This window comes from Dromiciops gliroides, chromosome 2 (genome assembly GCF_019393635.1).
Source record: "Dromiciops gliroides isolate mDroGli1 chromosome 2, mDroGli1.pri, whole genome shotgun sequence".
NCBI classification, from domain to species: domain Eukaryota; kingdom Metazoa; phylum Chordata; class Mammalia; order Microbiotheria; family Microbiotheriidae; genus Dromiciops; species Dromiciops gliroides.
In genome coordinates, this window is record NC_057862.1 from 80400411 (window position 1) to 80421993 (window position 21583).

Sequence of the window (21583 nt, forward strand, 5' to 3'; positions counted from 1 at the left end):
TCTTCTCAGATTTCACAAGTTACTACTGCCCGTTTCTGAGTAAAAGTGGGGAGTTACGGTTATCAGTTTACAGATTGCATTTGCTAAATATTCTGACCGAGATCCATCCATTTGACTTTTTTTTTTTTAATTTCACCACCCCACCCCACCCCCCACTTCACTGTAAGCGAATCGCTCCCTGCCTCCTTTGCTCTACCAGTTCACGCAGGAGCCTCAAGCACAGATGCAGTACTGCCTTTCCAAACTTCATTTCCCGATCTTCGCAGCTTATTGCAAGTCCAGCAGCCATGCTTCGGGTCATTGTGGAGTCTGCGAGCGATATCCCTAAAGGGAAATTTGGAAAACCAGATCCAATCGTCTCGGTTATTTTTAGGGGTAAGACAACTTTATTTCTCAGTACCAGGGTCATGTTTGGATTTTGATATCATGCAGTTTCTCGGATAGAGTTTTTTCATGCTTCTGATAATAAAGTGATTGTCCCCTGTTTGTGGGCTCTTGTTACCTGTGCAGAACAGGAAATGGGATTGATTATTTTGGATGGTCTCTTCTATCCCACCCTCCCCCCCACGCTCCCGCAAGGATCTGAGACTTCTCCCAAGAGCTGAAATTTGAACTCTAGGGGGGAAATTATTGCTTTGCTTTTTAAAGGAACATATATTGACTTATCAGCTCTGGTTTTGTAATTAAAAGTCTGTAGAGGTTTTAGTTACAAACTTTAGTTTTTTTTATACATAATTCCTTCTGCCAGTCATAAGCCTCTTTAAAAAAGTAGTCAGCTGTCGCAGCAATTCATGTTCACTAACACAATTCCATGGTGTTAATCCTTTTGATGCATTTTTAGCAATGAAAGGTGGGGGTCGTAGGAACATGGCTAGAAGGGAGCTCAAAATGCACCCCCTTCCCATATTACAGATGAGGAAACTGAGGCTCAGAGAGATTTAAAAAAAAAACTTGCCCAAAGCCACATATTTAGTGTGTAGCAAAGCAAGGATTTGAAACAAGTCAAAGGATCAAAGATTTGAAGCTGGAGGGGACACAGAGGCTATCTAATTTAACCCCCTCTTTTTACAAATGAGGAAACAGAGACCTAGGGAGGTTAAATGACTTGTTTAAGGTCACACAAATAATAAACGTCAGAAGTGGGTTTTGAATCCAGATGCACTGACTCCAGATCTTGGGCTCTTTCTATTGGAGTTATTATTTGTGGGCTAGTTAATGCTATTCTTTTTCTCATTTTTATTGTTTTCTTTTCTAGATGGAAACTATTTAACTTTTTGGTGTTTGAGGGATTGCTAGTTAAATTCTTTATGATTAGGGGGAGCTCTTTAATGGAAAGATTCCTGTACTACTAGCAAAAAGATTAATGGATGGGGAAGAGTGGGTTCTAGTCTCAGTTTTCTCTGTGTGCCCTGGGAAGGGGCATAATTTAGCCCCTCTGGGCCTTAGTTTCCTCACTTATTAAATGAAAGGGTGGGAAGGTCTAAGATCTCTTCCAGTTCTAAGCTATGAGTCATTGAGAAAGTTATTTTTCTACAAACTCCTCTGATCATTACTTAGAATGCTGGACAGAACTGCAGTTTTTAGGGATTGACCATTGGCCATTTGCAAACACAGAGTTTAGAAACTAAAGCCAGTAACAATTAGAGGATAAAGGAGAAGGGGTGAAAGGTGAAGGCAAAGAATAGAAATCTAGATCCATTCATCCTCTCTTGCAGTGCATTCGTCTTCTCTCCCTTGTAGATGCCTGTCCTTTTCTTTTCCTCTTCCCTCTCAGTCCAATGCAATTCAATCAGCCTCTCATGGTTGTTGACATCAACATTATCATTAATTACTGAATTGAACAGACATTCATTGCCTGCTATATTTCAGACACTTGTGTGAGAGATAGCATAACATAGTTAGAGAACAGACTTTGAAGATGGGAAGACTCAGCCTCTGACACTTCCAGGTGTTTGACTGGGGGCAAGTCAATTAACCTTTCACTGCTCTAGGCAATTAAGACTATAAATTGAAGAGCAAATTTTGATCTGCCTTGGTGGATGGAGTTATGTCTCAGGTTCAGTCCAAACAAATGGGGAAGGGGCAGGGCGGGAAGGTGTGTACTGGTCAGCTACTGTTGTCTATTAAAACAGAGTAGAGGGTGATTGGAACCATTTGCTAAAATATGACTAAGAAATCATGTGTGGGTTTCACTTTAAAACAATACATATTTATATAATGCTTTATTATTAAAAAGTGCCTTTTAAAAATTACCTACTTCGGTCATGATAGGGTCACACATCTAAGAGCCTGAAGGAACCTCAGAGGCCAGTTAGATCAACCCCCTCGTTTTACAAATGAGGGAACTGAGGCCCAGGGAAGTTACATGAGTTGTCTGAGGTCATTCAGGGAGTAAGCATTAAAGGTGGAATGCAAAGGTGCAACAATTATACACTAGACATCTAAAGAACTGGATCTCAGTTCTATCACTAAGTAGCTATATGACCTTGGAGAAGTCATTTACTGTCATTGGCCCTCTATTGACTAATCTATAGGGCCTTTGGCAAAAACAGAAAACAGAATCAGGGAGGAGAGAATATGAGAAATGACTTGCCCATGGTTGCTCTGGCCTTAAACACTTACTAGCTGTGTAACCTTGGACAACTCACCTAACCCTGTTTGCCTCAGTTTCCTCATCTGTAAAATGAGCTAGAGAAGGAAATGGTAAACCCTTCTAGTTATCTTTGCCAAGAAAATCCTAAATGGGGTTGAGAAGAGTCAGTCCCAACTCAACCACCACCATCACCACCCAGCTAGTAGGTGGCAGAACCAGTACAACAGCTGTCTTTCAGTATATGAAGGGTTATCCACTAGAAGAGGAATTAAGACTGTAGTCTGGGGAAGACACTTCACTGTTTGGTTGGGTGAGCAAGTAGAAAATGAGAGAGAAGGTATGTCATGGATTAGCTCATGGGGAGAAAGCATGCTGCAGTGGACATTAACACCCTGGGGTAAAGTCTCACTGTCCCTGGCTCTACTCACCTGTAAAATGAAAGGGAAAAACTAAATGGTCTCTAAAGTCTCTTACAGCTCTGGCATTCTATGATTCTATTTATATATATATATATATATATATATATATATATATATATATATATATATATATATATACATGCATGCATATATATGTGTTTATGTGTATATACATATAAATAAATAGAGGAATAAATGAATAAATAGATAAATAAATAAACAAATAAAGAAAGAAATGGAACACTTCACCCATGACTGAAATTTAGAAACTACTTGGATGAAACTTGGCAAAACATGAAAACTACAAGGGAAGGACAGTGAGTCAAAATGGAACAAGCCCGACTTGTTGATAGTTAAGACATCCAGGCTGTTATGGAAAATGACTTGGTTTCTTTCATGATTATAAATTCATCTAAGGCTCTGGAAGTATAAAGCCAAGTACTAAGATGGAAACAGAAATTTTCTGTTAAATTGGGCAAGCTTAGAACACCTAAATGATCACCCTGGATTGGCATTTCATTCCATTATGTTTTTTCCCTTTTTTTTTCCTTGTGGGGCAATGAGGGTTAAGTGACTTGCCCAGGGTCACACAGCTACTAAGTGTCAAGTGTCTGAAGCTATATTTGAACTCAGGTCTTCCTGAATCCAGGGCCAGTGCTTTATCCACTGCGTCACCTAGCTGCCCTCTCCATTATCTTTTTCAACCATTGCAAATGGAGGCATTCACCCTAAGGAATCTGGCTCTCTTTCCCCAAAGAGAAGAGGACTAGAGGGTGCAAAGGCCATCCTTGTGGTACCCAAATTCCTCTTTTCCCAAAGGGGAAGTAAACTGGAGGGAGATGATGTCTGTGAAATCAAGAGTGATCATTGTTTTTTATTATTTTTTATTTTTAATCATAAAAGTATTTTTATTATTTTCCAGTTACATGTAAAGATAGTTCTCAACATTTGTTTTCATAAGATTTTTAGTTCCATATTTTTCTTCCTCCCTCCCTTCCCTTCCCCCTCCCCAAGACAGAAAGCAATATGATACAGGTTATATATGTACAATCACATTCAACATATTTCTGCATTAGTCATGCTGTGAAAAAAGAATCAGAGAAAAAGGAGAAAACCTCAAAAAAGAAAAAAAAAACAAAAATAGAAACATTATGGTTCAATCTGCATTCAGAATCCACAGTTCTTTTTTTTCTGGATGTGGAGAACATTTTCCATCGTGAGTTCTTTGGAATTGTCTTGGATCATTGTATTGTTGAGAAAAGCTAAGTCTATCACAGTTGTGATCATTATTATTTTTTTTTTTGGTGAGACAGTTGGGGTTAAGTGACTTGCCCAGGGTCACACAGCTAGTAAGTGTTAAGTGTCTGAGGCTGGATTTGAACTCAGGTCCTCCTGACTCCAGGGTCGGTGCTCTATCCACTGTGCCACCTAGCTGCCGATCATTATTTTTTTTAAAGAGTGATCTTTATTAAGCAGGTATAAAATGATCATGTGGAGCACACAGCCTAATGATGAAACAGCTCAATCTAGGAAAGCAGGGACATGGTTTATATTATTATTGGACTAAAGGTGGGGAATGGGTTGGTCTGAGGAGGGAAAGGGACGTGTCTCTAGACAAGAGAAGAGGGAGAGTGCCAGGAAGCAGGGGGAGTGAGGAATTCCAGGTTCAAGGATAGTGGCCTTTTGATACATCAAACAGAAAGCAAGGCTTAAACATAAACAGTAAGACAAGAGAATGTCTCCACAAGCCCCATAAAAGCAGAATGTCTCAGAATCCAAGGCTAGCTGATAGGTTGGTTGGTTGTCATCCTTTCTTCTTGAAGAGGACCAAAATTACATCACTATGTTGGAGTCAAGTTACAGTGCAGACCAATACAAGCTTGGAATGCTCTACCACAGGTTGGGCACAAATAGTCCATGTGAACATTTGGGGTGGAGATATCTCTAAATCTGTGCATCTCATGTTTCTTGTGATCTATTGCAATTCTGCTTTGCTCATGGAGCACAGTGCCTTCTTTGATGTGGGCATGCCATGCTGGGCGGTCCTTTGCCAGCTTCTCCCATGTCATGCGGTCAATTCAAAAGTTCTTCAGAGAGACCTTGAGAGTGTCCTTGCATTACTTCTGACCTCTATGTGAGCACCTTCTTTATGTGAGTTCTCCATAAAAGTCTTTTAGGCAAGGGTAGTTTGCATTCTGCTGTAGAGTTTGAATGTTTGGCAGTTTAGTTCAAGAATGAACTTTAGCATCTGGTACCTTATCATGCCAGGTGATCTTCAGAGTCTTTCCAAGACAATTCAAATGGAAGTGATTCGGTTTCCTGGCATGGTGCTGGTCTACTGTACAGGTTTCATAGGCATACAACAATGAGGTCAGCGCACCAGCAAGGTAGACCTTCAGATTGGTAGGCAGTTTAATATATCTTTTTTTCCCACAGTTTCCTTCAGGGCCTCCCAAGCACTGAGCTAGCTCTGGCAACGTGTACATCAACCCCATCGGCTTATCTCCAGAGACCTCTCAAGGCTGGCTTGAGCTAAGCCAGCTGCAGTGTCACTGATTCTGCACTTTTGGATAGGTTTCACTCTCGTTCACCACAAAGGATCGTTGGTTTGTTAAGCCATTCTGAATCCTGATTGGCTAAATCAGTCCCATATAGCTCCCCTTGGTTACCTGGGTAATTGGGGAGAGGAGGGTCTCAAGCAAATCTAGGTAGTTAGTATATCCATTTTCATGCCCTTCTACCATCTTGAATACTTTCGCATTTCTCTATGGTCATTTGATAACATCTCATTCTATTATGGTGAAGACAACTGATTATACCATTAGGTTGAATTGCCTATCACAAGGAGTCTCAGAGATGGAAGGTAATCTGTAGAGATAATCTGGTCCAAACTCCTCAGTTGACAGATGAGGAAACTGAAACTGAGAAGTTAGGTAATTTGCCCAAGATCATCCTAGCATCAGAGGGAGACCTGGAAGCCAGGTCTTTCTCCTGACCCTACTCCCACCTTGATATGTTGCTTTTTAGCTTTTGGGGGCGCTACTTGATTGGCCATATTGCCAAGTAGTAAGAGACTCAAAGGATTAAGAGCTGGATGGGACCTTAGGGAGTTCAACCCTCTCATTTTTCAGAGAGAGACAGAGAGACAGGGAGACAAATAGAGGGAGAAAGAAAGAGACAGACAGAGACAGAGACAGAGAAATAGAAAGAGATAGACAGAGACAGAGAGAGATGAAGTGCCTTGTCCGAGGTCACACAGGCAGTTCATGTCGAGTCACTACTTGAACCCAAGACCTTTGACTACACACCTAGTTCTTTTTCCATAGGACTACATTGCCTCTCCACAGATGGAGATGATCTTTGATGACACCACCTTAGTGCCTTGTTCATTTTTTTTTTCATTTCACTTGATATACAGAACTTGTGATAATTCTAGTATTTCCTTCACCCCTAACTAGTCAAATGACTTTGGGCAAATTCTTCTAAGAATCAGAGAGTGATAGAACTATAGCTGGAAGGGACCCAAGGGGCTCTCTGTTCCAATTCCATCATTTTGCAGAAGAGGAAGAATGAAGTTCATGGAGGTTTAGTGACCTACTTGTCTAAGGACAGACATGGCAGACATCAGGAGCAGATCAATTAGACTGTCCATTCTTCCTAGGGATATACTAGAGTCAGTCCTAACCATGACCCAATTGTTAAATTTTCAGTGTGAACATCTACACCGTGGAAATCTGCGAATACTACAAATCAGGGCTCATTTTGTTATTGTTTAGAGATGGAGAAAATGTTCATAATTCAATTGTTTGGACTTAAGAAAGTGATGAAGAAAATGTTAATGCAGATTAAACTGTGAGAGAAATTTGCTAAATGTTTACTAGCATATTCTTGGCTCTTCCCATCGACTGTGAACTCCTTGAGGACAGGGACTGTTTCGCCTTTCTTGGTATCCCCAGTATTTACAATAGTACGATGTGCACAGGGAGTTTTTAATAAATTCCAAATAGCTGCCTGGCTGCCTGAGAAGTGGGATTAAATCAGAATCTCTTACTCTTCTCTGAGACACAATTGCAGTGTGGTGAGGTAGAAGACCTTGGTTGTGACCCTATCTATGTGATAGATAGACCCTTTCTATCTATGCGATTTCAGGCAATTCACACCACCTCCCTGAGGTTCAGTTTTCTCATCTGTAAGATGGGGATCATGATATTTGTTGGGTATGTTACAGTGGGGCTTCCTTTTGTGTTTGGATTGGACTAGTTGGCCACCAAGGTTCTTAATGTCTATGATTCTGTGATACTTGCACCAGTTACCTCAAATACTTATGATGAAAGTACATTGTAAATTGTTAAGTGCTACAGAAAGGCAAAACCTTATTACATAGAAGTGGAGATAATAATTCCTCATCTGCCTTCAGCCCAGAAGCTCTCTGAAGAATCTCTCCAGCTTTAAATTCTATGATTCATCAGCAATATGCCTTGATTTATGTAAAAGATATATGTCTGAAGAGAGTCATGTGCTGTTATAAAAATGGGAATTTCCTCATTCCGATTTGTTTCTTTCATTTGGGGATGAGTTACAAGCAGAGTCATGCGGAGCTCCTATTTCTGGCCAAATTTCTATGACTGTGGTAGAGTTGGACATGAACAAAGACTTGGGTTCATCTGATTGTGCTCGATTTGTGAAGGCAGGTTCACAAGCAATAGGGACCTTATGTTCTCTGCCATTCAAGGGAATCCCAGAGCTGACAGGACACAGACACAGTTTTCATGGTCTGCTGGCCACTCTACTCACCTTTAGTCCTGTGATTGTCCAAAGAATTCATGGGGTTTGTTTTCATTGAGTTTTGGTCTCTCTGAGCACTTGCAACAGATTATGTCTGCTCTGGGACTTCCCCCTTCTCCTGACTGGTGATTACACATTTTTAACGATTTGGGTTTTTTCAGTTAGGCAATGAGAGTTAAGTGATTTGCCCAGGGTCACATAGCTAGTAAGTGCCAAGTGTCTGAGACTGGATTTGAACTCAGGGCCAGTGCTTTATCCACTGCACCACCTATCTTCCCCCCTTCTCCTGACTGGTAACCTCTTATCTTTTTCTAGAAACTTCCATAAACTCTATGCTGGAAAATTTCTGAACATTGGGGGTCTCACTGGTCAATCCAGAGCTGTCCGTACCTATGGCATCAGACATGGGAAAGCAATCAGGCATGCTTGACAGAGAACTGACACACTTCTATATAATCCATGTCTTTCTGAGGCCTGAGTTAGTTATCCTGATGTAGAAGTGATGAAGGGCTCAGGTGTCCCATGCATTAAGTAGGAGGAGTGATGGGAGACGGCAAAACCTAACTAGGCATGTCCAGTCAAAGAATGGGCTTTTGAAAAACTATCACCAATACCCACCTCCCTTTTTTTTCCCCTAGAGACCTCCTGGGTTGCATTCTTGATTGTCTCTGTCTCACCGTTTCTTCCCAACTCCTTAGTGTCTCATGTTAGGCCTCAGTCCTTCCTTTGTGTGAGTTAAAATGTTCTGTCAGGAAAGCCTACTGCTTTATAAATTCCTAGCCTGTCTAACTTTTGTGAAACCCCTTGTAATTCTTCAAACTTAGTTTGTAAGCAAGGCAAGTCTTATGGTGAAAGGCAAAAAGAGGATCTCCCAAGAGTGTTACTATTATTGCACACTTACTAAATACTTTAAAGAGCAACAGGATTTAACCTACTGAGTCATTAATACCACTTCCTGGAGTTGGGAGATTGGAGACTTTCCATCCACATGGCCCAACCCTACTTAATCCGGGCCTGTTTCAGAAACCCAGGACATGGAGGCCTAGTCTGCTGGCTCCTAGCTATTTGTAAAGGTGGAGCTCCCTTTAATTAGTTGAGTTGGTTTGTTTGTGTTCTTGCCCTCAGCCTCTGGGCATTGTTATTTTTTTTTCCCTTTTTGATGAGAGGATGGAGGATTTGCTGGATTCATTTTCCTGCCCTTCTTGGATATTTTTGTTCACTGCTGGTTATAGAATCTGAGAGCTTCAGGAGATCTTGGAAATTATCTCATCCAATGCCCTCATTTAATAGAGGAGTAAACTGAGGCCCTAAAAGATTGCCCATTGTGGGGAGTCAAACAGGAAGTAAGTGACAGAGCCAAAGTGAAGACCAAAGTTTTCTGGTTCTTAGGACAAAGCCCTTCCTATCGTACCCATACTGCCTCGGGCACTGTTTCACCATTTTCCAGAACAAGGAGCATATTGTTGACACTGAATTTGCATTTTATTTTTTTCATTCAATAAGCAATTATTTTTTCCATTCTGAATTTTGATACAAAGAATCAACAATTGATATCCTGTTTTTACATAACCTTCATTTCTAAATAGAGGGTGTTCCAAAAAGTCTTTATATTTATCAAAGTGCAAAACTGCAATAATACTTTTGGGGACACTTTCTATATATCCCTTTCTCCTTTCCTTACCCAGTGAACCATCCCTGGTAACATATAATAAAACAGAAAGAAGTGAGGAAAAAAAGAAAGCAGTTTTATAACCAATCCATCAACTGAGTCTGATACCATATGCCATGTTCCACAACCTCTCCAAGGAAGGGAGGGAGATAGAGTTTTCATCTTGTCTTCAGGCCCAGTCCTGGTCATTATAATTAAACAATGTTAAGTTTATTTTTTTGTTGTTCTTTTAATTTACATTGTGGTGATTATTGGGTATATTTTTTCTGGTTCTATTTACTTCACTTCAATCTGTTAATATATCTTCTAATGTTTCTCTGTATTCTTAATATTTCTTAATTCTTATGGTACAGTCATATTACAATATATTCATGTACCACAATTTAGCGATTCCACAATCTATGGGTACCTACTTTGTCTCTGGATCTTTTCTCCTACAAAAAGTGCTGCTGCGTAAGTATTATGGTAAACCTCCTCTTTGTGATCTCCTTGGGCTACACTCTTAGCAGTATGACCTTTGGGTCAGTGATATTTGGTCACTATTTTAGCATGGCTCCTAATTGCTTTCCAGAATGATTGGACCAGTTCACAACTCTACTAATCATATGTTGGGAACCTGTCTTTCCACAACTCCTTTATCATTGACCCTTTTGTTATCTCTGTAGATCTATTTTAAAATTATAGAATAATTAGATTGGAAAGGGATTTAAGAAGCAATTTTTTTTTTTGTCCCAAGCCCTGAAAGGTTAGGTGACTTGAATTGCTGAAGGTTATATCTACTTCTTTATCTACTAAGTCAAGTTGCCTCTACTTAAGTTACCATACCATTATAAAATCTTGGACCAGGAAGAACCTTGAAAGGTAATTTAAACAACCTCCCAACTTTCAGGCAATATCACACTTAAACCTGCTTTTTTTGTTGTTGACTAGTCATTTTTCAGTTGTGTCTGACTCTTTGGGACCCTATTTGGGTTTTTTGGGGGAAAGATATTAGAGTGGTTTTCCATTTCCTTCTCCAGCTCATTTTAGAGATGAGGAAACTGAGACAAACAGGGTTAAGTGACTCCCCTAGGGTCACACAGCTAGTGTCCAAGGCTGGATTTGAACTCAGGTCCTCCTGACTCCAGGCCCGGCACTCCATTCACTGTGCCACCTAGTTGCCCTAAACCTGCTTAGCATTCAGTTATGTTGTGGGATAAAAGTTTGACAAAAGGTAGATTCCTGAATGCTTAGCTAACCACTTTCCTAGCAGCTATTTCTAGATGCTAATGGATGAAAGGAGTATCTTAGCACTCTTAAATTTTATTTATTTTTGATTTGTTTGTTTTAATACTGGGTCTGACTGTTGTACCCAGGTTAGAAATTCAGGGACTACTCACTGACATCTCTCAGTCTTTTCAGTACAGGAGTTTTGACCTGCTCAGTTTCTGTCCTAGGCCAATTCACTCCTGCTTAGGCAACCTGGCGGCCCTTTATTCCCTAGGACTCACCATATTAACGTTGGACTTAGTCTGGACACTCAATGGGCTTAACCCACTGATGCTCAAAACTCCTGAGCCCAAGAGATCCACCAGCTTTAGCCTCCCTGGCAAGAGGGATTACATGTGTATGCTGCAACTCTCGGCCCTAGCATTCTTTAGAGTCTCAATTCTGCATTTGAGAGCATTAAAGAGGACAATATGGAACTGTACATACTTATTTTTAAAAAATCTAGTTGGATGCTTTAAAATTTAGACATGCAGGTAATATATAATACCAATCATTTCAAAGGCTCCCATACTTAGGGCTGGCCTGGAGTGAGCAGTGGGGTAACCATCCTATTTGAGGAAGGGGTGGGTAGGTCTCCCCGTCCAAAGATGTTTTCCTCATTTCCTGTCATACTTTTTTGAAGTTCCATCAATGGAAGTTCCTCTCTTTGCTTCTTAAAGGCCTTTCTCTTTCTCCCCCCTCTTTCTTTCTTTCTTTGTTTTCAGTTTCCCAAGTTTTATTGCAATACTGTGAGTGAACCAGAAAAGTGTAAAGGTATCTCTCTCTCCCCTCTTTCTTGATGATCTTATCAGCTCCCATGGGCACAATCATCAATTTGATGCAGATGACTATAACTTTTACTAGTATATATCTACTCTCATCTCTCTCCTGAGCCTCAATCCCACATCACTAAATGCCCATTGGACATTTCTAGTTGAATGTTCTGTAGGCATATCAAACTCAACAGGTTCAAAACAGAACTCATTATCCGTTCCCAAATCTACCCTTTTCATTAACTTACCTATTTCTGTCCAAGGCACCAACATCTTTTCATTCACTCAGGCTTGCAAGCTCAGAGTTATCCTCATCTCTCCGCCCACTTCTGTTGACATCCATTCTTGTTCTGATATCTGAGACCAAGTTTTGTCAATTTTTACCTTCTAAACATTGTTAGCATCTGTTGCCTTTTCTGCATTCCCCAGCCTCCCCTAGTTCAGCCCTTTAGCACCTCTTGCTTGGATTACTGTGATGGCCTCTCCCTTCCAAAATGATATTCCCAAAGCATGCACCTGACCATGTCCCTCCTCTCTTTTGAAAGTGCAAATAGCTCCCTGCTATCTCTAGGATAAAATACAAACTTTGCATTTAAACCCCATACACAGTCTGACTCCAGCCTATCTTTCCAGACTTATTACATATTACTCCCCTTCATAAATGCTCCATTCTAGCCAAATATTCACTTTCTGTACCTCTCACACATCATTCCATCTCCTGCCTTTGAATAGGCTGTCCAGAATTCCGGGAATGTACTCCCTCCTCCTTTCTGGCCTCTTAGTCTCCTTAACCTTCTTAGAATTCACACATTCCTTCAGCCTAAGTGACTCAATAGACAAGGCCTTTCCTGATTTCTCCTCAGTTACTGGTGCCCTACCTTTAAAATTACTCTGTTGGGGGCAGTCAAGTGGCACAGAGGAGGCTCAGTGGATAAAGCACCAGCCCTGGATTCAGGAGGACCTGAGTTCAAATCTAACTTCAGACACTTGACACTTACTAGCTGTGTGGCCCTGGGCAAGTCACTTAACCCTTATTGCCCTGCTCCCCCAAATACCCTGTATTAACTTGGCATATGTTTTCTATTTACTTATATGTATATATATAATTTCTCCTCAATAGAATCATAGCTCCTTGAGGGAGGGATTATATTTTTTTTAAATCTTCTTGTGATCCAAGACAGTTCCAAAGGACTCATGATGGGAAATGCTCTCCACATCTAGAGAGAGAACTATGGAATCTGAATGCAGATTGAAACATACTATTTTCATTTTTTGGTGTGTTTTTTCCCTTTTGTTCTGTTTCTTCTTTCACTACATGACTAATGTGGAAATATGTTCAACATGATTGTGCATGTATAACCTATATCAGATTGCTTGATGTCTTAAGGAGGGGGGAGGGAAAGGAGGGAGGGAGAAAAATTTGAAACTCGAAATCTTATAAAAATGAATGTTGAAAACAATATTTACATGTAATTGGAAAAATAAAATACTATTTAAAAAATAATTCGTTTTATGGTAAAAAATAAAAATACATGAATGAGCAAATGGATTCACTCTTAAAATACAAATAGGAGAGGTAACACCATAGGCTTTCTCAGATAAGAGCTTTTCAGGAAGTAGTTGATAATGGAGAATATAATGTTGCTGGAGTTAAACTCAGAAGATCTAGATTTAAGGTCTAACCCTGCCACTTATTGGCAGTGTAACCTTGGACAAATTCCTTAATTTCTCTGATTTCCTTAGGTTTTCCTTATCCGTGAAATAGGAATTATAATCCTTGCACCTCCTTCCTCACAGGGTTGTTTTGATGATCAATCAATCAAACAGCATTTGGAGATGAAGATCTTTGTAAGCTTAAAGCATGCATTACAGGAATGTCAGATATTACTGTAAGCAACTCCTTAAGGGAATGATGAGGGATGGATACCTTAGTCTTGGGCACGAGGAAGGCAAATAAGAGACCAGGAGAGGAGAGAAAGACTCTGAAAGAGGAACTGGAGGGCAGAGTGCGAGTGGCCCCACAAAGGTGATAAGACAAGATTGTTATTTTATCAGTTCAGTTCAATCCAGCAAAGATTTATATGCTTAAGATATTTAAATCTATGATGTGGGTGATGCTGCAGAGAGAAAGAAAAAAAAATGAAATGGTCCCTGCCCTTGAAGAGCCAACATTCTATTGAGGGGACACAGAGTGCATACTGATAAGTACATATAGAGTAATGATGGGGCAGGAGCAAGGGTGAAGTTAAGAGAAGCTTAAAGGAAGGGGGCATCTGAGCTACCCTTGAAAGTGAGGATGCTGGAAGGTGGATATGTGGAGGGAATAAAAACCAGGCAGGGGACTAGCTTGTACATGCAATGAGGCAAAAGATGAGATGTTGAGGTCATGGGAAGGGAATAAGCATTTATATTATACCTACTATGTGCCTACTACTACTATTATCTCATTTGATTCTCACAACTACCCTGTTGGCTAGGTACTGTTATTATCTTCATTTTACAGTGGATGAAACGGAGGCAAACAGTTAAATGACTTGCCCAAGGTCAAACAGCTAGTAAGTATCTGAGGCTGGATTTGAATTCAGGTCTTCCTGCACTCTCCAGGCTCTGTACTCTCTCTCCTGTGTCACCTAGCTGCCCTACAGCTGCTTAGAGTAATTCCTACATCTTCACTTAATGGGGTTCCTGGGCTCTACTGGGATGGAGCTGGGCCAAGATAACTTTTCCAGGGTTGGCTCTGTTTCACATTGGGCCTGAAGAAACAGAGACTTGGAGCCAAGTTTGCCCACTGAATCATAGCCTGTATCTCAAGAGAAAAAAGAAACAGTTTAGCTGAAAATGAATCAGAGGATTTGTGGGGGCTGGAACTGGGAGATCGTTTCTAGTGTGACCTACTCTCTCTCGCTATTCTGTTCCTCCTCGACCCTAATGAAAAGGGCATTGGAAGTCTTTGTCTTAGGGAGAGTGAGAGAGTAAAGCTGTTACAGAACCGAAGCAAAGATGCATGGTGAGAATCAGAGGGAAAGGGACTTAGGGGCATATGGTGATGGTGTGGCTCCTTGTTGGAGCTGGGTGACAATGACATTCACTTTGCTCTGTGATTAGCTGGCTAGGGAAGAGGTGCCCACCAGAGGACCCGAGAGAGGGAAGCACTGACCTTGTATTGTCTACAACTGATAGTTAGCCCTATGTGAAGTGTGAGGTGAACATCCCATGGAAACTCAGTTGTTAACACTTCTTTGCTTGCTTGCTCAAGGGAGGACTCATGTAGTAATGTGCTTCCATCTCCGAGTTCCATATCAATCCTACATGTGGTAGGTGGGGTGGGGAATGCTGAGGTCTGAGAGAATAGCAAGTTTACAGCTGATGTTTTATTATTCACTGTGTTCTCATGCTATTAAAGTACTCTTATTTGACTTACTGATTCTGTGCTGAGTCATTTCTACCTTTGTAACATCTCTCAAATGGCCTTTTTCTCTCCTCTGACACTGTAACCACCCTGTTGCGGGCCCTCACCACCTCTCACCTGGCCTATTGCAGTATCCTGTGGGTTGGTCTCTCTGCCTCCAGTCTCTCCTCCAATCCATGCCCCACTCAGCTCTCAGCTTGATCTTCCTAAAGTGTAGTCCCCATTCGATAAACTCTAGTGATGCCTATTACTTCCATAATCAAATACAAAATCCTCTTTTAAAGCTCTTCATAACCTAAACCTTCCTACTTTTCCAGTGTTCTTACACATTATTCCATTCCACACGCTCTGCAATCCAGTGACACTGACCTTCTTGCTCTTCCTAGCACAAGACTAAGCAATTTTCACTGGCTGTCCCTGTGCCTAGAAAGCCCTCCCGTCTCATCTCTGCCTCTTAGCATCTCTGGCGTCCTTCAGATCTCAACTAAAATCCCACCCTCTCCAAGAAGCTTTTCCCAGTCCTCTTTAATCTTAGTGCCTTCCTTCTGAGACAAGCTCCAATTTGTCCAGTATATATTTCATTTGTGCAAGGTTATTTGCATGTTGTCCCCCCCATTAGACTGTGAGCTCCTTGAGGTCAGGGAATGTTTTTGTTTTGCTTTGCTTCATATCTCCAGCCCACTTATCTGGTTCCTGGCACTTAGTAGGTGCTTAATTGACTTGGCTTAATTTTAGTAAAAAAACAACAACCCTGTAGACAATATTCCAACATGGGCTTCTGCTTCTGTGGAAACTAATTCCATTACATTAAGGTCAGGTAACTGACTCATTGAAATACTTTTTATTTAAAAGAGAATGCGTATTAGCTAGTGTGCTGGGTCATGATCCTAAGTTCTGATTGGTAGATCAATAAATCAAAATACCCTTAGGCAGCATAGTGAGAACAGGAGCCAAGAGATAGACTCTCTAATAACCACACAGAATGGGCACTTTATTGGCATTTCTTTCCCAATAGGGTGGGCACAGACCTTCAGGGTGAATATGGGAAACCACAGCAAGTAGCTATCAGTGCTAAGTAGTAACAATAGGACCAGCTAGGAGACGGCGATTGCGAATAGATCAGAGTAGGAAGTTTCTTATGGTCTGTCCTTCTGAAGATCCCTAAGTGCACAGTATACTGGAGTACAAAGTATACTGGATTTGGAATTGTAGGACCTGAGTTTGAATCAGGACTCTGCTCCTTAATACTGGCATGATTTTGGTAAACTCAACTAACTTCTCTAGGTTTCAGTTTCCTTATTTGTAAAGTGAGACAAGACTAGAGGATACCTAAAGGGCCTTTTGACTTGAAATCCTATGATTCTATAACTCAAGGAGCCCTGGGCAGCCAGATCTCTTTGTTTTTCTATCTGGTGTTCCCATGGTTCTGATGTAACCAAGAACTGGTTCCACTAGGTAACATGCTACTGCAAATAGGGGTTGGGGGGGGGCAGACAAAAAGGGGAAAAGGGAGAGAAGAAGGGAAGAGAATGAGCTCAGTTTTTGATACTTGAAGATTCTGGTGTCACCAAGCTGTCCAAGTGGAGATGTCTTGTTGTTGAAGAAGGAGGAGGGTCAGTAATTTGTCAACATTTTGTTGAAAACATTTAATCCATCTAGTGATAATGGTGGTGATAGGAGTGTGTGTGTGTGTGTGTGTGTGTGTGTGTGTGTGTATGTATATTGGTGGGGGGGTCAAAAATTAATAATTTTTTGTTAACTAGGATTTGGTGTGGTCAGCAGCCTTTTGTTTTAATGACTTTTTCACTATCAGGTGGTGCAGGCTTAGGGAGAAACATACCCTGAAGCTGTGACCTAAGAAATGCCAGTCTGAGCTAAATAACTGGTCTAGCTGAGTCTTCCTTCTTATCCGAATTATTAAATTACCCAGTAGTGTTCATGTCATGTGTGGACCCAGACTGTAAAAGGAAGAACATCAACCAGAAACAAAAGAATCCTTTCTTTATGGCTCAAGGTGTGGGTTTGCCACAGGATAATGAAATTCCTTTGTAGCTGCTTATGACCGGGCTAGAAAGTAGTTTAGCAATGAATCAGTTCCTTATTGGAGAAATGGGGCCCTTTTATGGGTGACAACTAAAATCACAGAATAAAATCTTATGATGGCAAAGAATTGGACATTGAGGGGATGCCTGTCAATTGGAGAATAGCTGAATAAGTTGTGGCATAGGATTATGATAGAATACTACTGTGCTGTAAGAAATGATGAGCAGCTAGATCTTTAGAAAAACATGAAAAGACTTGCTTGAAATAATGCAGAGTGAAATGAGCTGAGCCAAGAGAATGTTGCATACATTAACGGCAATATTGTTCAAAGGATAACTATGAATGACTAAGCTATTCTGAGTAATATGAGTATTCAAATAAACTACTTAAGGACTTAGGAAAGAAAATGCCATCTACCTCCAGAGAAAAGAACGGATATATGGAAGTATGTATTATATGTTTCCACATATATATCTATTTCAAATGTTGGCCTTCTCTAATGTGAGGTTGGGAGGGAGATAACTTGGAACTCAAAATGTAACAAAAACAAATATTTTTTTAAATTATGAAAGTATTTTTATTATTTTCCAGTTACATGTAGAGATAGTTTTCAACATTTGTTTTTATAAGATTTCTAGTTTCAAATTTTTCTCCCTCTCTCCCCTCCCTCCCCCCCTCCCCAAGACAGCAAGTAATCTGATATAGGTTATATATTTACAATAACATTAAACATTTCTGCATTAGTCATATTATAAGAGAAGAATCAGAGCAAAAAGGAAAAACCTTAAAAAAGGAAAACAACAGCACCAAAAACAAAAGAAATAGTATGGTTCAATCTACATTCATATTCCACAGTTCTTTTTTTTTTCTTCTGGATTTGGAGAGCCTTTTCCATCATGAGTCCTTTGGAACTATCTTGTACTATTGTATTGCTGAAAGAATCAAGTCTATCACAGTTGATCAACACATGATGAAAAACCAAATATTTTGTAAAAATCTAATAAAAGCCGCCATTTGGGTGACAACCCAGCTACCCTGTACCATTGGTTATTTTGATTCTTGGACAATGTGTGCTTGAAAAACTGGGTCATGACCTCAAAGGTTACTGTGAGGCTATCTCATTGGAACATGGTAGGAAAAAATTTTAGCATGTCTGTTCACTGGGCAGATCTCCTAGAAAGCAGGATTTCTGAGGATGAGGCTACTGTTTATTGTTCTTCAATTCTCTGGTTTACTTTTTTCACAATCTGATTTCCTCAGAGCAAGGAACTCCTGGTGTGGTGTGGGAACCTCCTCTAACAAAGTAGATTACATCCCATTTATAATTTAGAAGATACATACTAGGGAGTCTTGCCCGAGATACCTAGAAGTACATAGACTTACTTGTTCATGGTCACTCAGAAGAACCTATAGCTAGTAAACATCACTTTAGGTCTTCCTGACTCTAAGTCCAGCATTCTAGCTACTGTTTTACTATGCTGCCTCTTGTCATACAGTACATATGGTACAGACCTTGCTTTCAATAAACTTCCAATCTGATGGGAGAAAGAAGTGTGCAAATAATTATAATATAAAGGACAGGGGCAGCTAGGTGGTGTAGTGGATAGAGCACTGGCCTTGGATTCAGGAGGGCCTGAGTTCAAATCCAGCCTCAGACACTTAACACACTTACTAGCTGTGTGACCCTGGGCAAGTCACTTAACCCCAATTGCCTCACACACACAAAATTATATAAAGTACAACGATATAACTGTAAACCCATGCAATGAAACAATTGAGGAAGGAGAGACTGTGGCATGGTAGAAAGAACCTTGGGCACCAATCTAGTCTTGTATGATCTCAGGCAAGTCATTTAACTTTCATAGACTTCAGTTTTCTTTCATCAAAATACAGGGGTGAGGATGGGGGGCACAGTATTGGTTTTTTTTGGTGAGGCAATTGGTGTTAAGTGACTTGCCCAGGATCACACGGCTAGTACGTGTCAAGTGTCTGAGACCACATTCGAACTCAGGTCCTCCTGAATTCAGGGCAGGTGCTCTATCCACTGCACCATCTAGCTGCCCCTACAGTGTTGAATTTGATGATCTTGAAGGTCTTTTGCAGCTATAAATACTGTGACCCTATTATCTCTCAGCTGTGAGGGGGGAAGAGAGAAGGGGAGATGAACAAGGCTCTAGGATTCTAGGATCAGGAGTTCCCACTATTTCTTTTTATCAGGGAGGCAAGAGAATGACTGAAGTTTTTTATTTGTTTTGTTCTTTACTAGAGAAATGATTTGGTCAGATTGGTGCCTTTAGGGGGATAACTCAGGCAGCAGTGTGGAGAATGAATTGGAAAGAGGAGAGATTGGAGGCAGGGAGACTCCTTAAGAAGCTATCACGACCATCTAGGTAATCAATGATGACTGCAGTAGGAGAGCAGAGGAGGAGACAAAAATGTAAGAGATACTTAGGAGATAAGACAGATAGGATTTGGCAGCTGTAAATGGATGAGGGTGGTGGGGTGAAGAGTCAAAAATAACTCTCAAGATTATGAACCTGTGTGTGGGGGAGGATGGTGGTGACATAACCCGCAGAAATAGAGCTGTTGGAAGGAGAATCAGGGTTATGGGAAATGATGATGAGTTCAATTATAGACATATAGGGCTTCAGATGTTGATGGTATATCCAAGTGGAGATGTATGGTAAGATGTATAGGACTGGAGATACGTGGAAAAGTTAAGGGTAGACGTGTAGATTTGGAAGTCAATTGCACAGAGGCATAGCTGAAGCTATCAGAATGTAATAGAGAGAAAGAAGAAAAGGGGGCCAAAGATGAAACCTTGGGCGGGGGGAAGGGAACACACCTTTAATGGGATCCAATAAAAGAATCAGGGGAGTACTCAGGGAGGAGAAGAATGAGAATTCACTGTCATGGAAACTGAGGGGGAAGTGGGTTAGAAGCAGGGGTATGCTTTGGAAAGGAAAACAGTTTTTGACCAAACAAGAGATAGAGTATATTGTAAAATGCAAAGTGGATGATTTTGATCACATTAAATTAAAAAATTTTTGTACAAACAGAAGCAATGCATCCAAAATTAGAAGGGAGGCAGAAAGTTGGGAAACAATTTTTGAGGCCAGTACTTCTGATAAAGGCCTCATCTCTAAAATATATAGGGAACTAAATCAAATTTATAAGAACCCAAGTCATTCCCCAATTGAGAAATGGTCAAAGGATATGAACAGGCAGTTTTCTGATGAAGAAACCAAAGCTATCTATTCCCATATGAAAAAATGCTCTAAATCTCTAATGATTAGAGAGATGCAAATAAAAACAACTCTGAGGTACCACCTGACACCTATCAGATTGGCTAAAATGACAAAAAAAAGGAAAATAATAAATGTTGGAGAAGCTGTGGGAAAATTGGAACACTAATCCTTTGTTGGTGGAGCTGTGAACTGATCCAAGCATTCTGGAGAGCAATTTGGAATTTGCCCAAAGGGCGATAAAGCTATGCATACCCTTTGACCCAGCAATACCACTTTTGGGTCTTTTTTCCAAAGAGATCATGGAAGGGGGAAAGGGACCCACATGTACAAAAATATTTATAGCTGCTCTTTACGTGGTGGCAAAGAATTGGAAGTTGAGGGGGTGCCCATCAATTGGGGAATGGCTGGACAAGTTGTGGTATATGAATACAATGGAATACTATTGTGCTATAAGAAACGATGAGCAGGAGGAGTTCAGAGAAACCTGGAGGGTCTTGTGTGGGCTGATGATGAGTGAGATGAGCAGAACTAGAAGAACATTGTACACAGTAACATCAACATTGAGTGTTGATCTGCTGTGATGGACTATATTCTTCTCACCAATGCAATGGCACAGAAGAGTTCCAGGGAACTCGTGATGGAAGAGGATCTCCAAATCCAGGAAAAAAGAACTGCGGAGTATAGATGCTAAATGAACCATACTATTTCTTTTGTTTTTGCTGCTGTTGTTTTTTTTTCTATTTTGAGGTTTTCCATCATTGCTCTGATTTTTTTTCTCTTATAACATGACTAATGCAGAAATAGGATTAATGTTATTATGTGTGTATATATATATAAAACCTATATCAGATTACCTGCTGTCTAGGGGAGGGAGAAAAATCTGAAATTGTAAAGCTTGTATAAACAAAGGTTGAGAACTATCTTTATATGTAATGGAAAAAAAATAAAATACTTTATTAATTAAAAAAAAAGAAGCAGGGGTATGCTGGAGCACACCAGCTCTAACCAGTCTGAGTTGATGGTTAAATTTTCTTTATGAATATTTACACCTCAGAAATAAACTAACTGCAAATCCGGAATTGATTCATTGTTTTGTTGATTGTCCAGACTTAAGAAAATTAATAATGCAGTTTGAAGCCTGGTTGTTAAACGTTTACCAGCATATCATTAGTTGCTCTGTAAACACTGTTTGAGCTCAGCTGGAGCTCAGTAGAAGCTCAGGGAATGAAGTCTGTGCTATACTGGAGGCCTGGTGACTAGGCTAATACTACTAATAATAATGGTTCATTCTTTCAGTCAGGTCTGACTCTTCGTGTCCCCATGGATGCCAGGTTCTTCTAACCTCTATCTCTTGAAGTCCGTCCAAGCTAGTGTTCATTGTTTCCATGATACTATC

General features: G+C 40.4%; 1 protein-coding gene across 2 annotated transcripts in view; it reads left to right on the top strand.

Moving 5' to 3' along the window:
- The first annotated feature begins 211 nt into the window (after positions 1 to 211).
- MYOF (myoferlin) overlaps positions 212 to 21583 on the top strand; it is a 169233-nt gene continuing 147861 nt past the window's right edge. For both annotated transcript variants that reach the window (XM_043988288.1, XM_043988289.1), the window contains exon 1: positions 212 to 375. In XM_043988288.1, coding sequence (XP_043844223.1) covers positions 288 to 375 — 88 coding nt within the window. In that variant the 5' untranslated portion in view covers positions 212 to 287. The remainder of the gene's footprint in view (positions 376 to 21583) is intronic.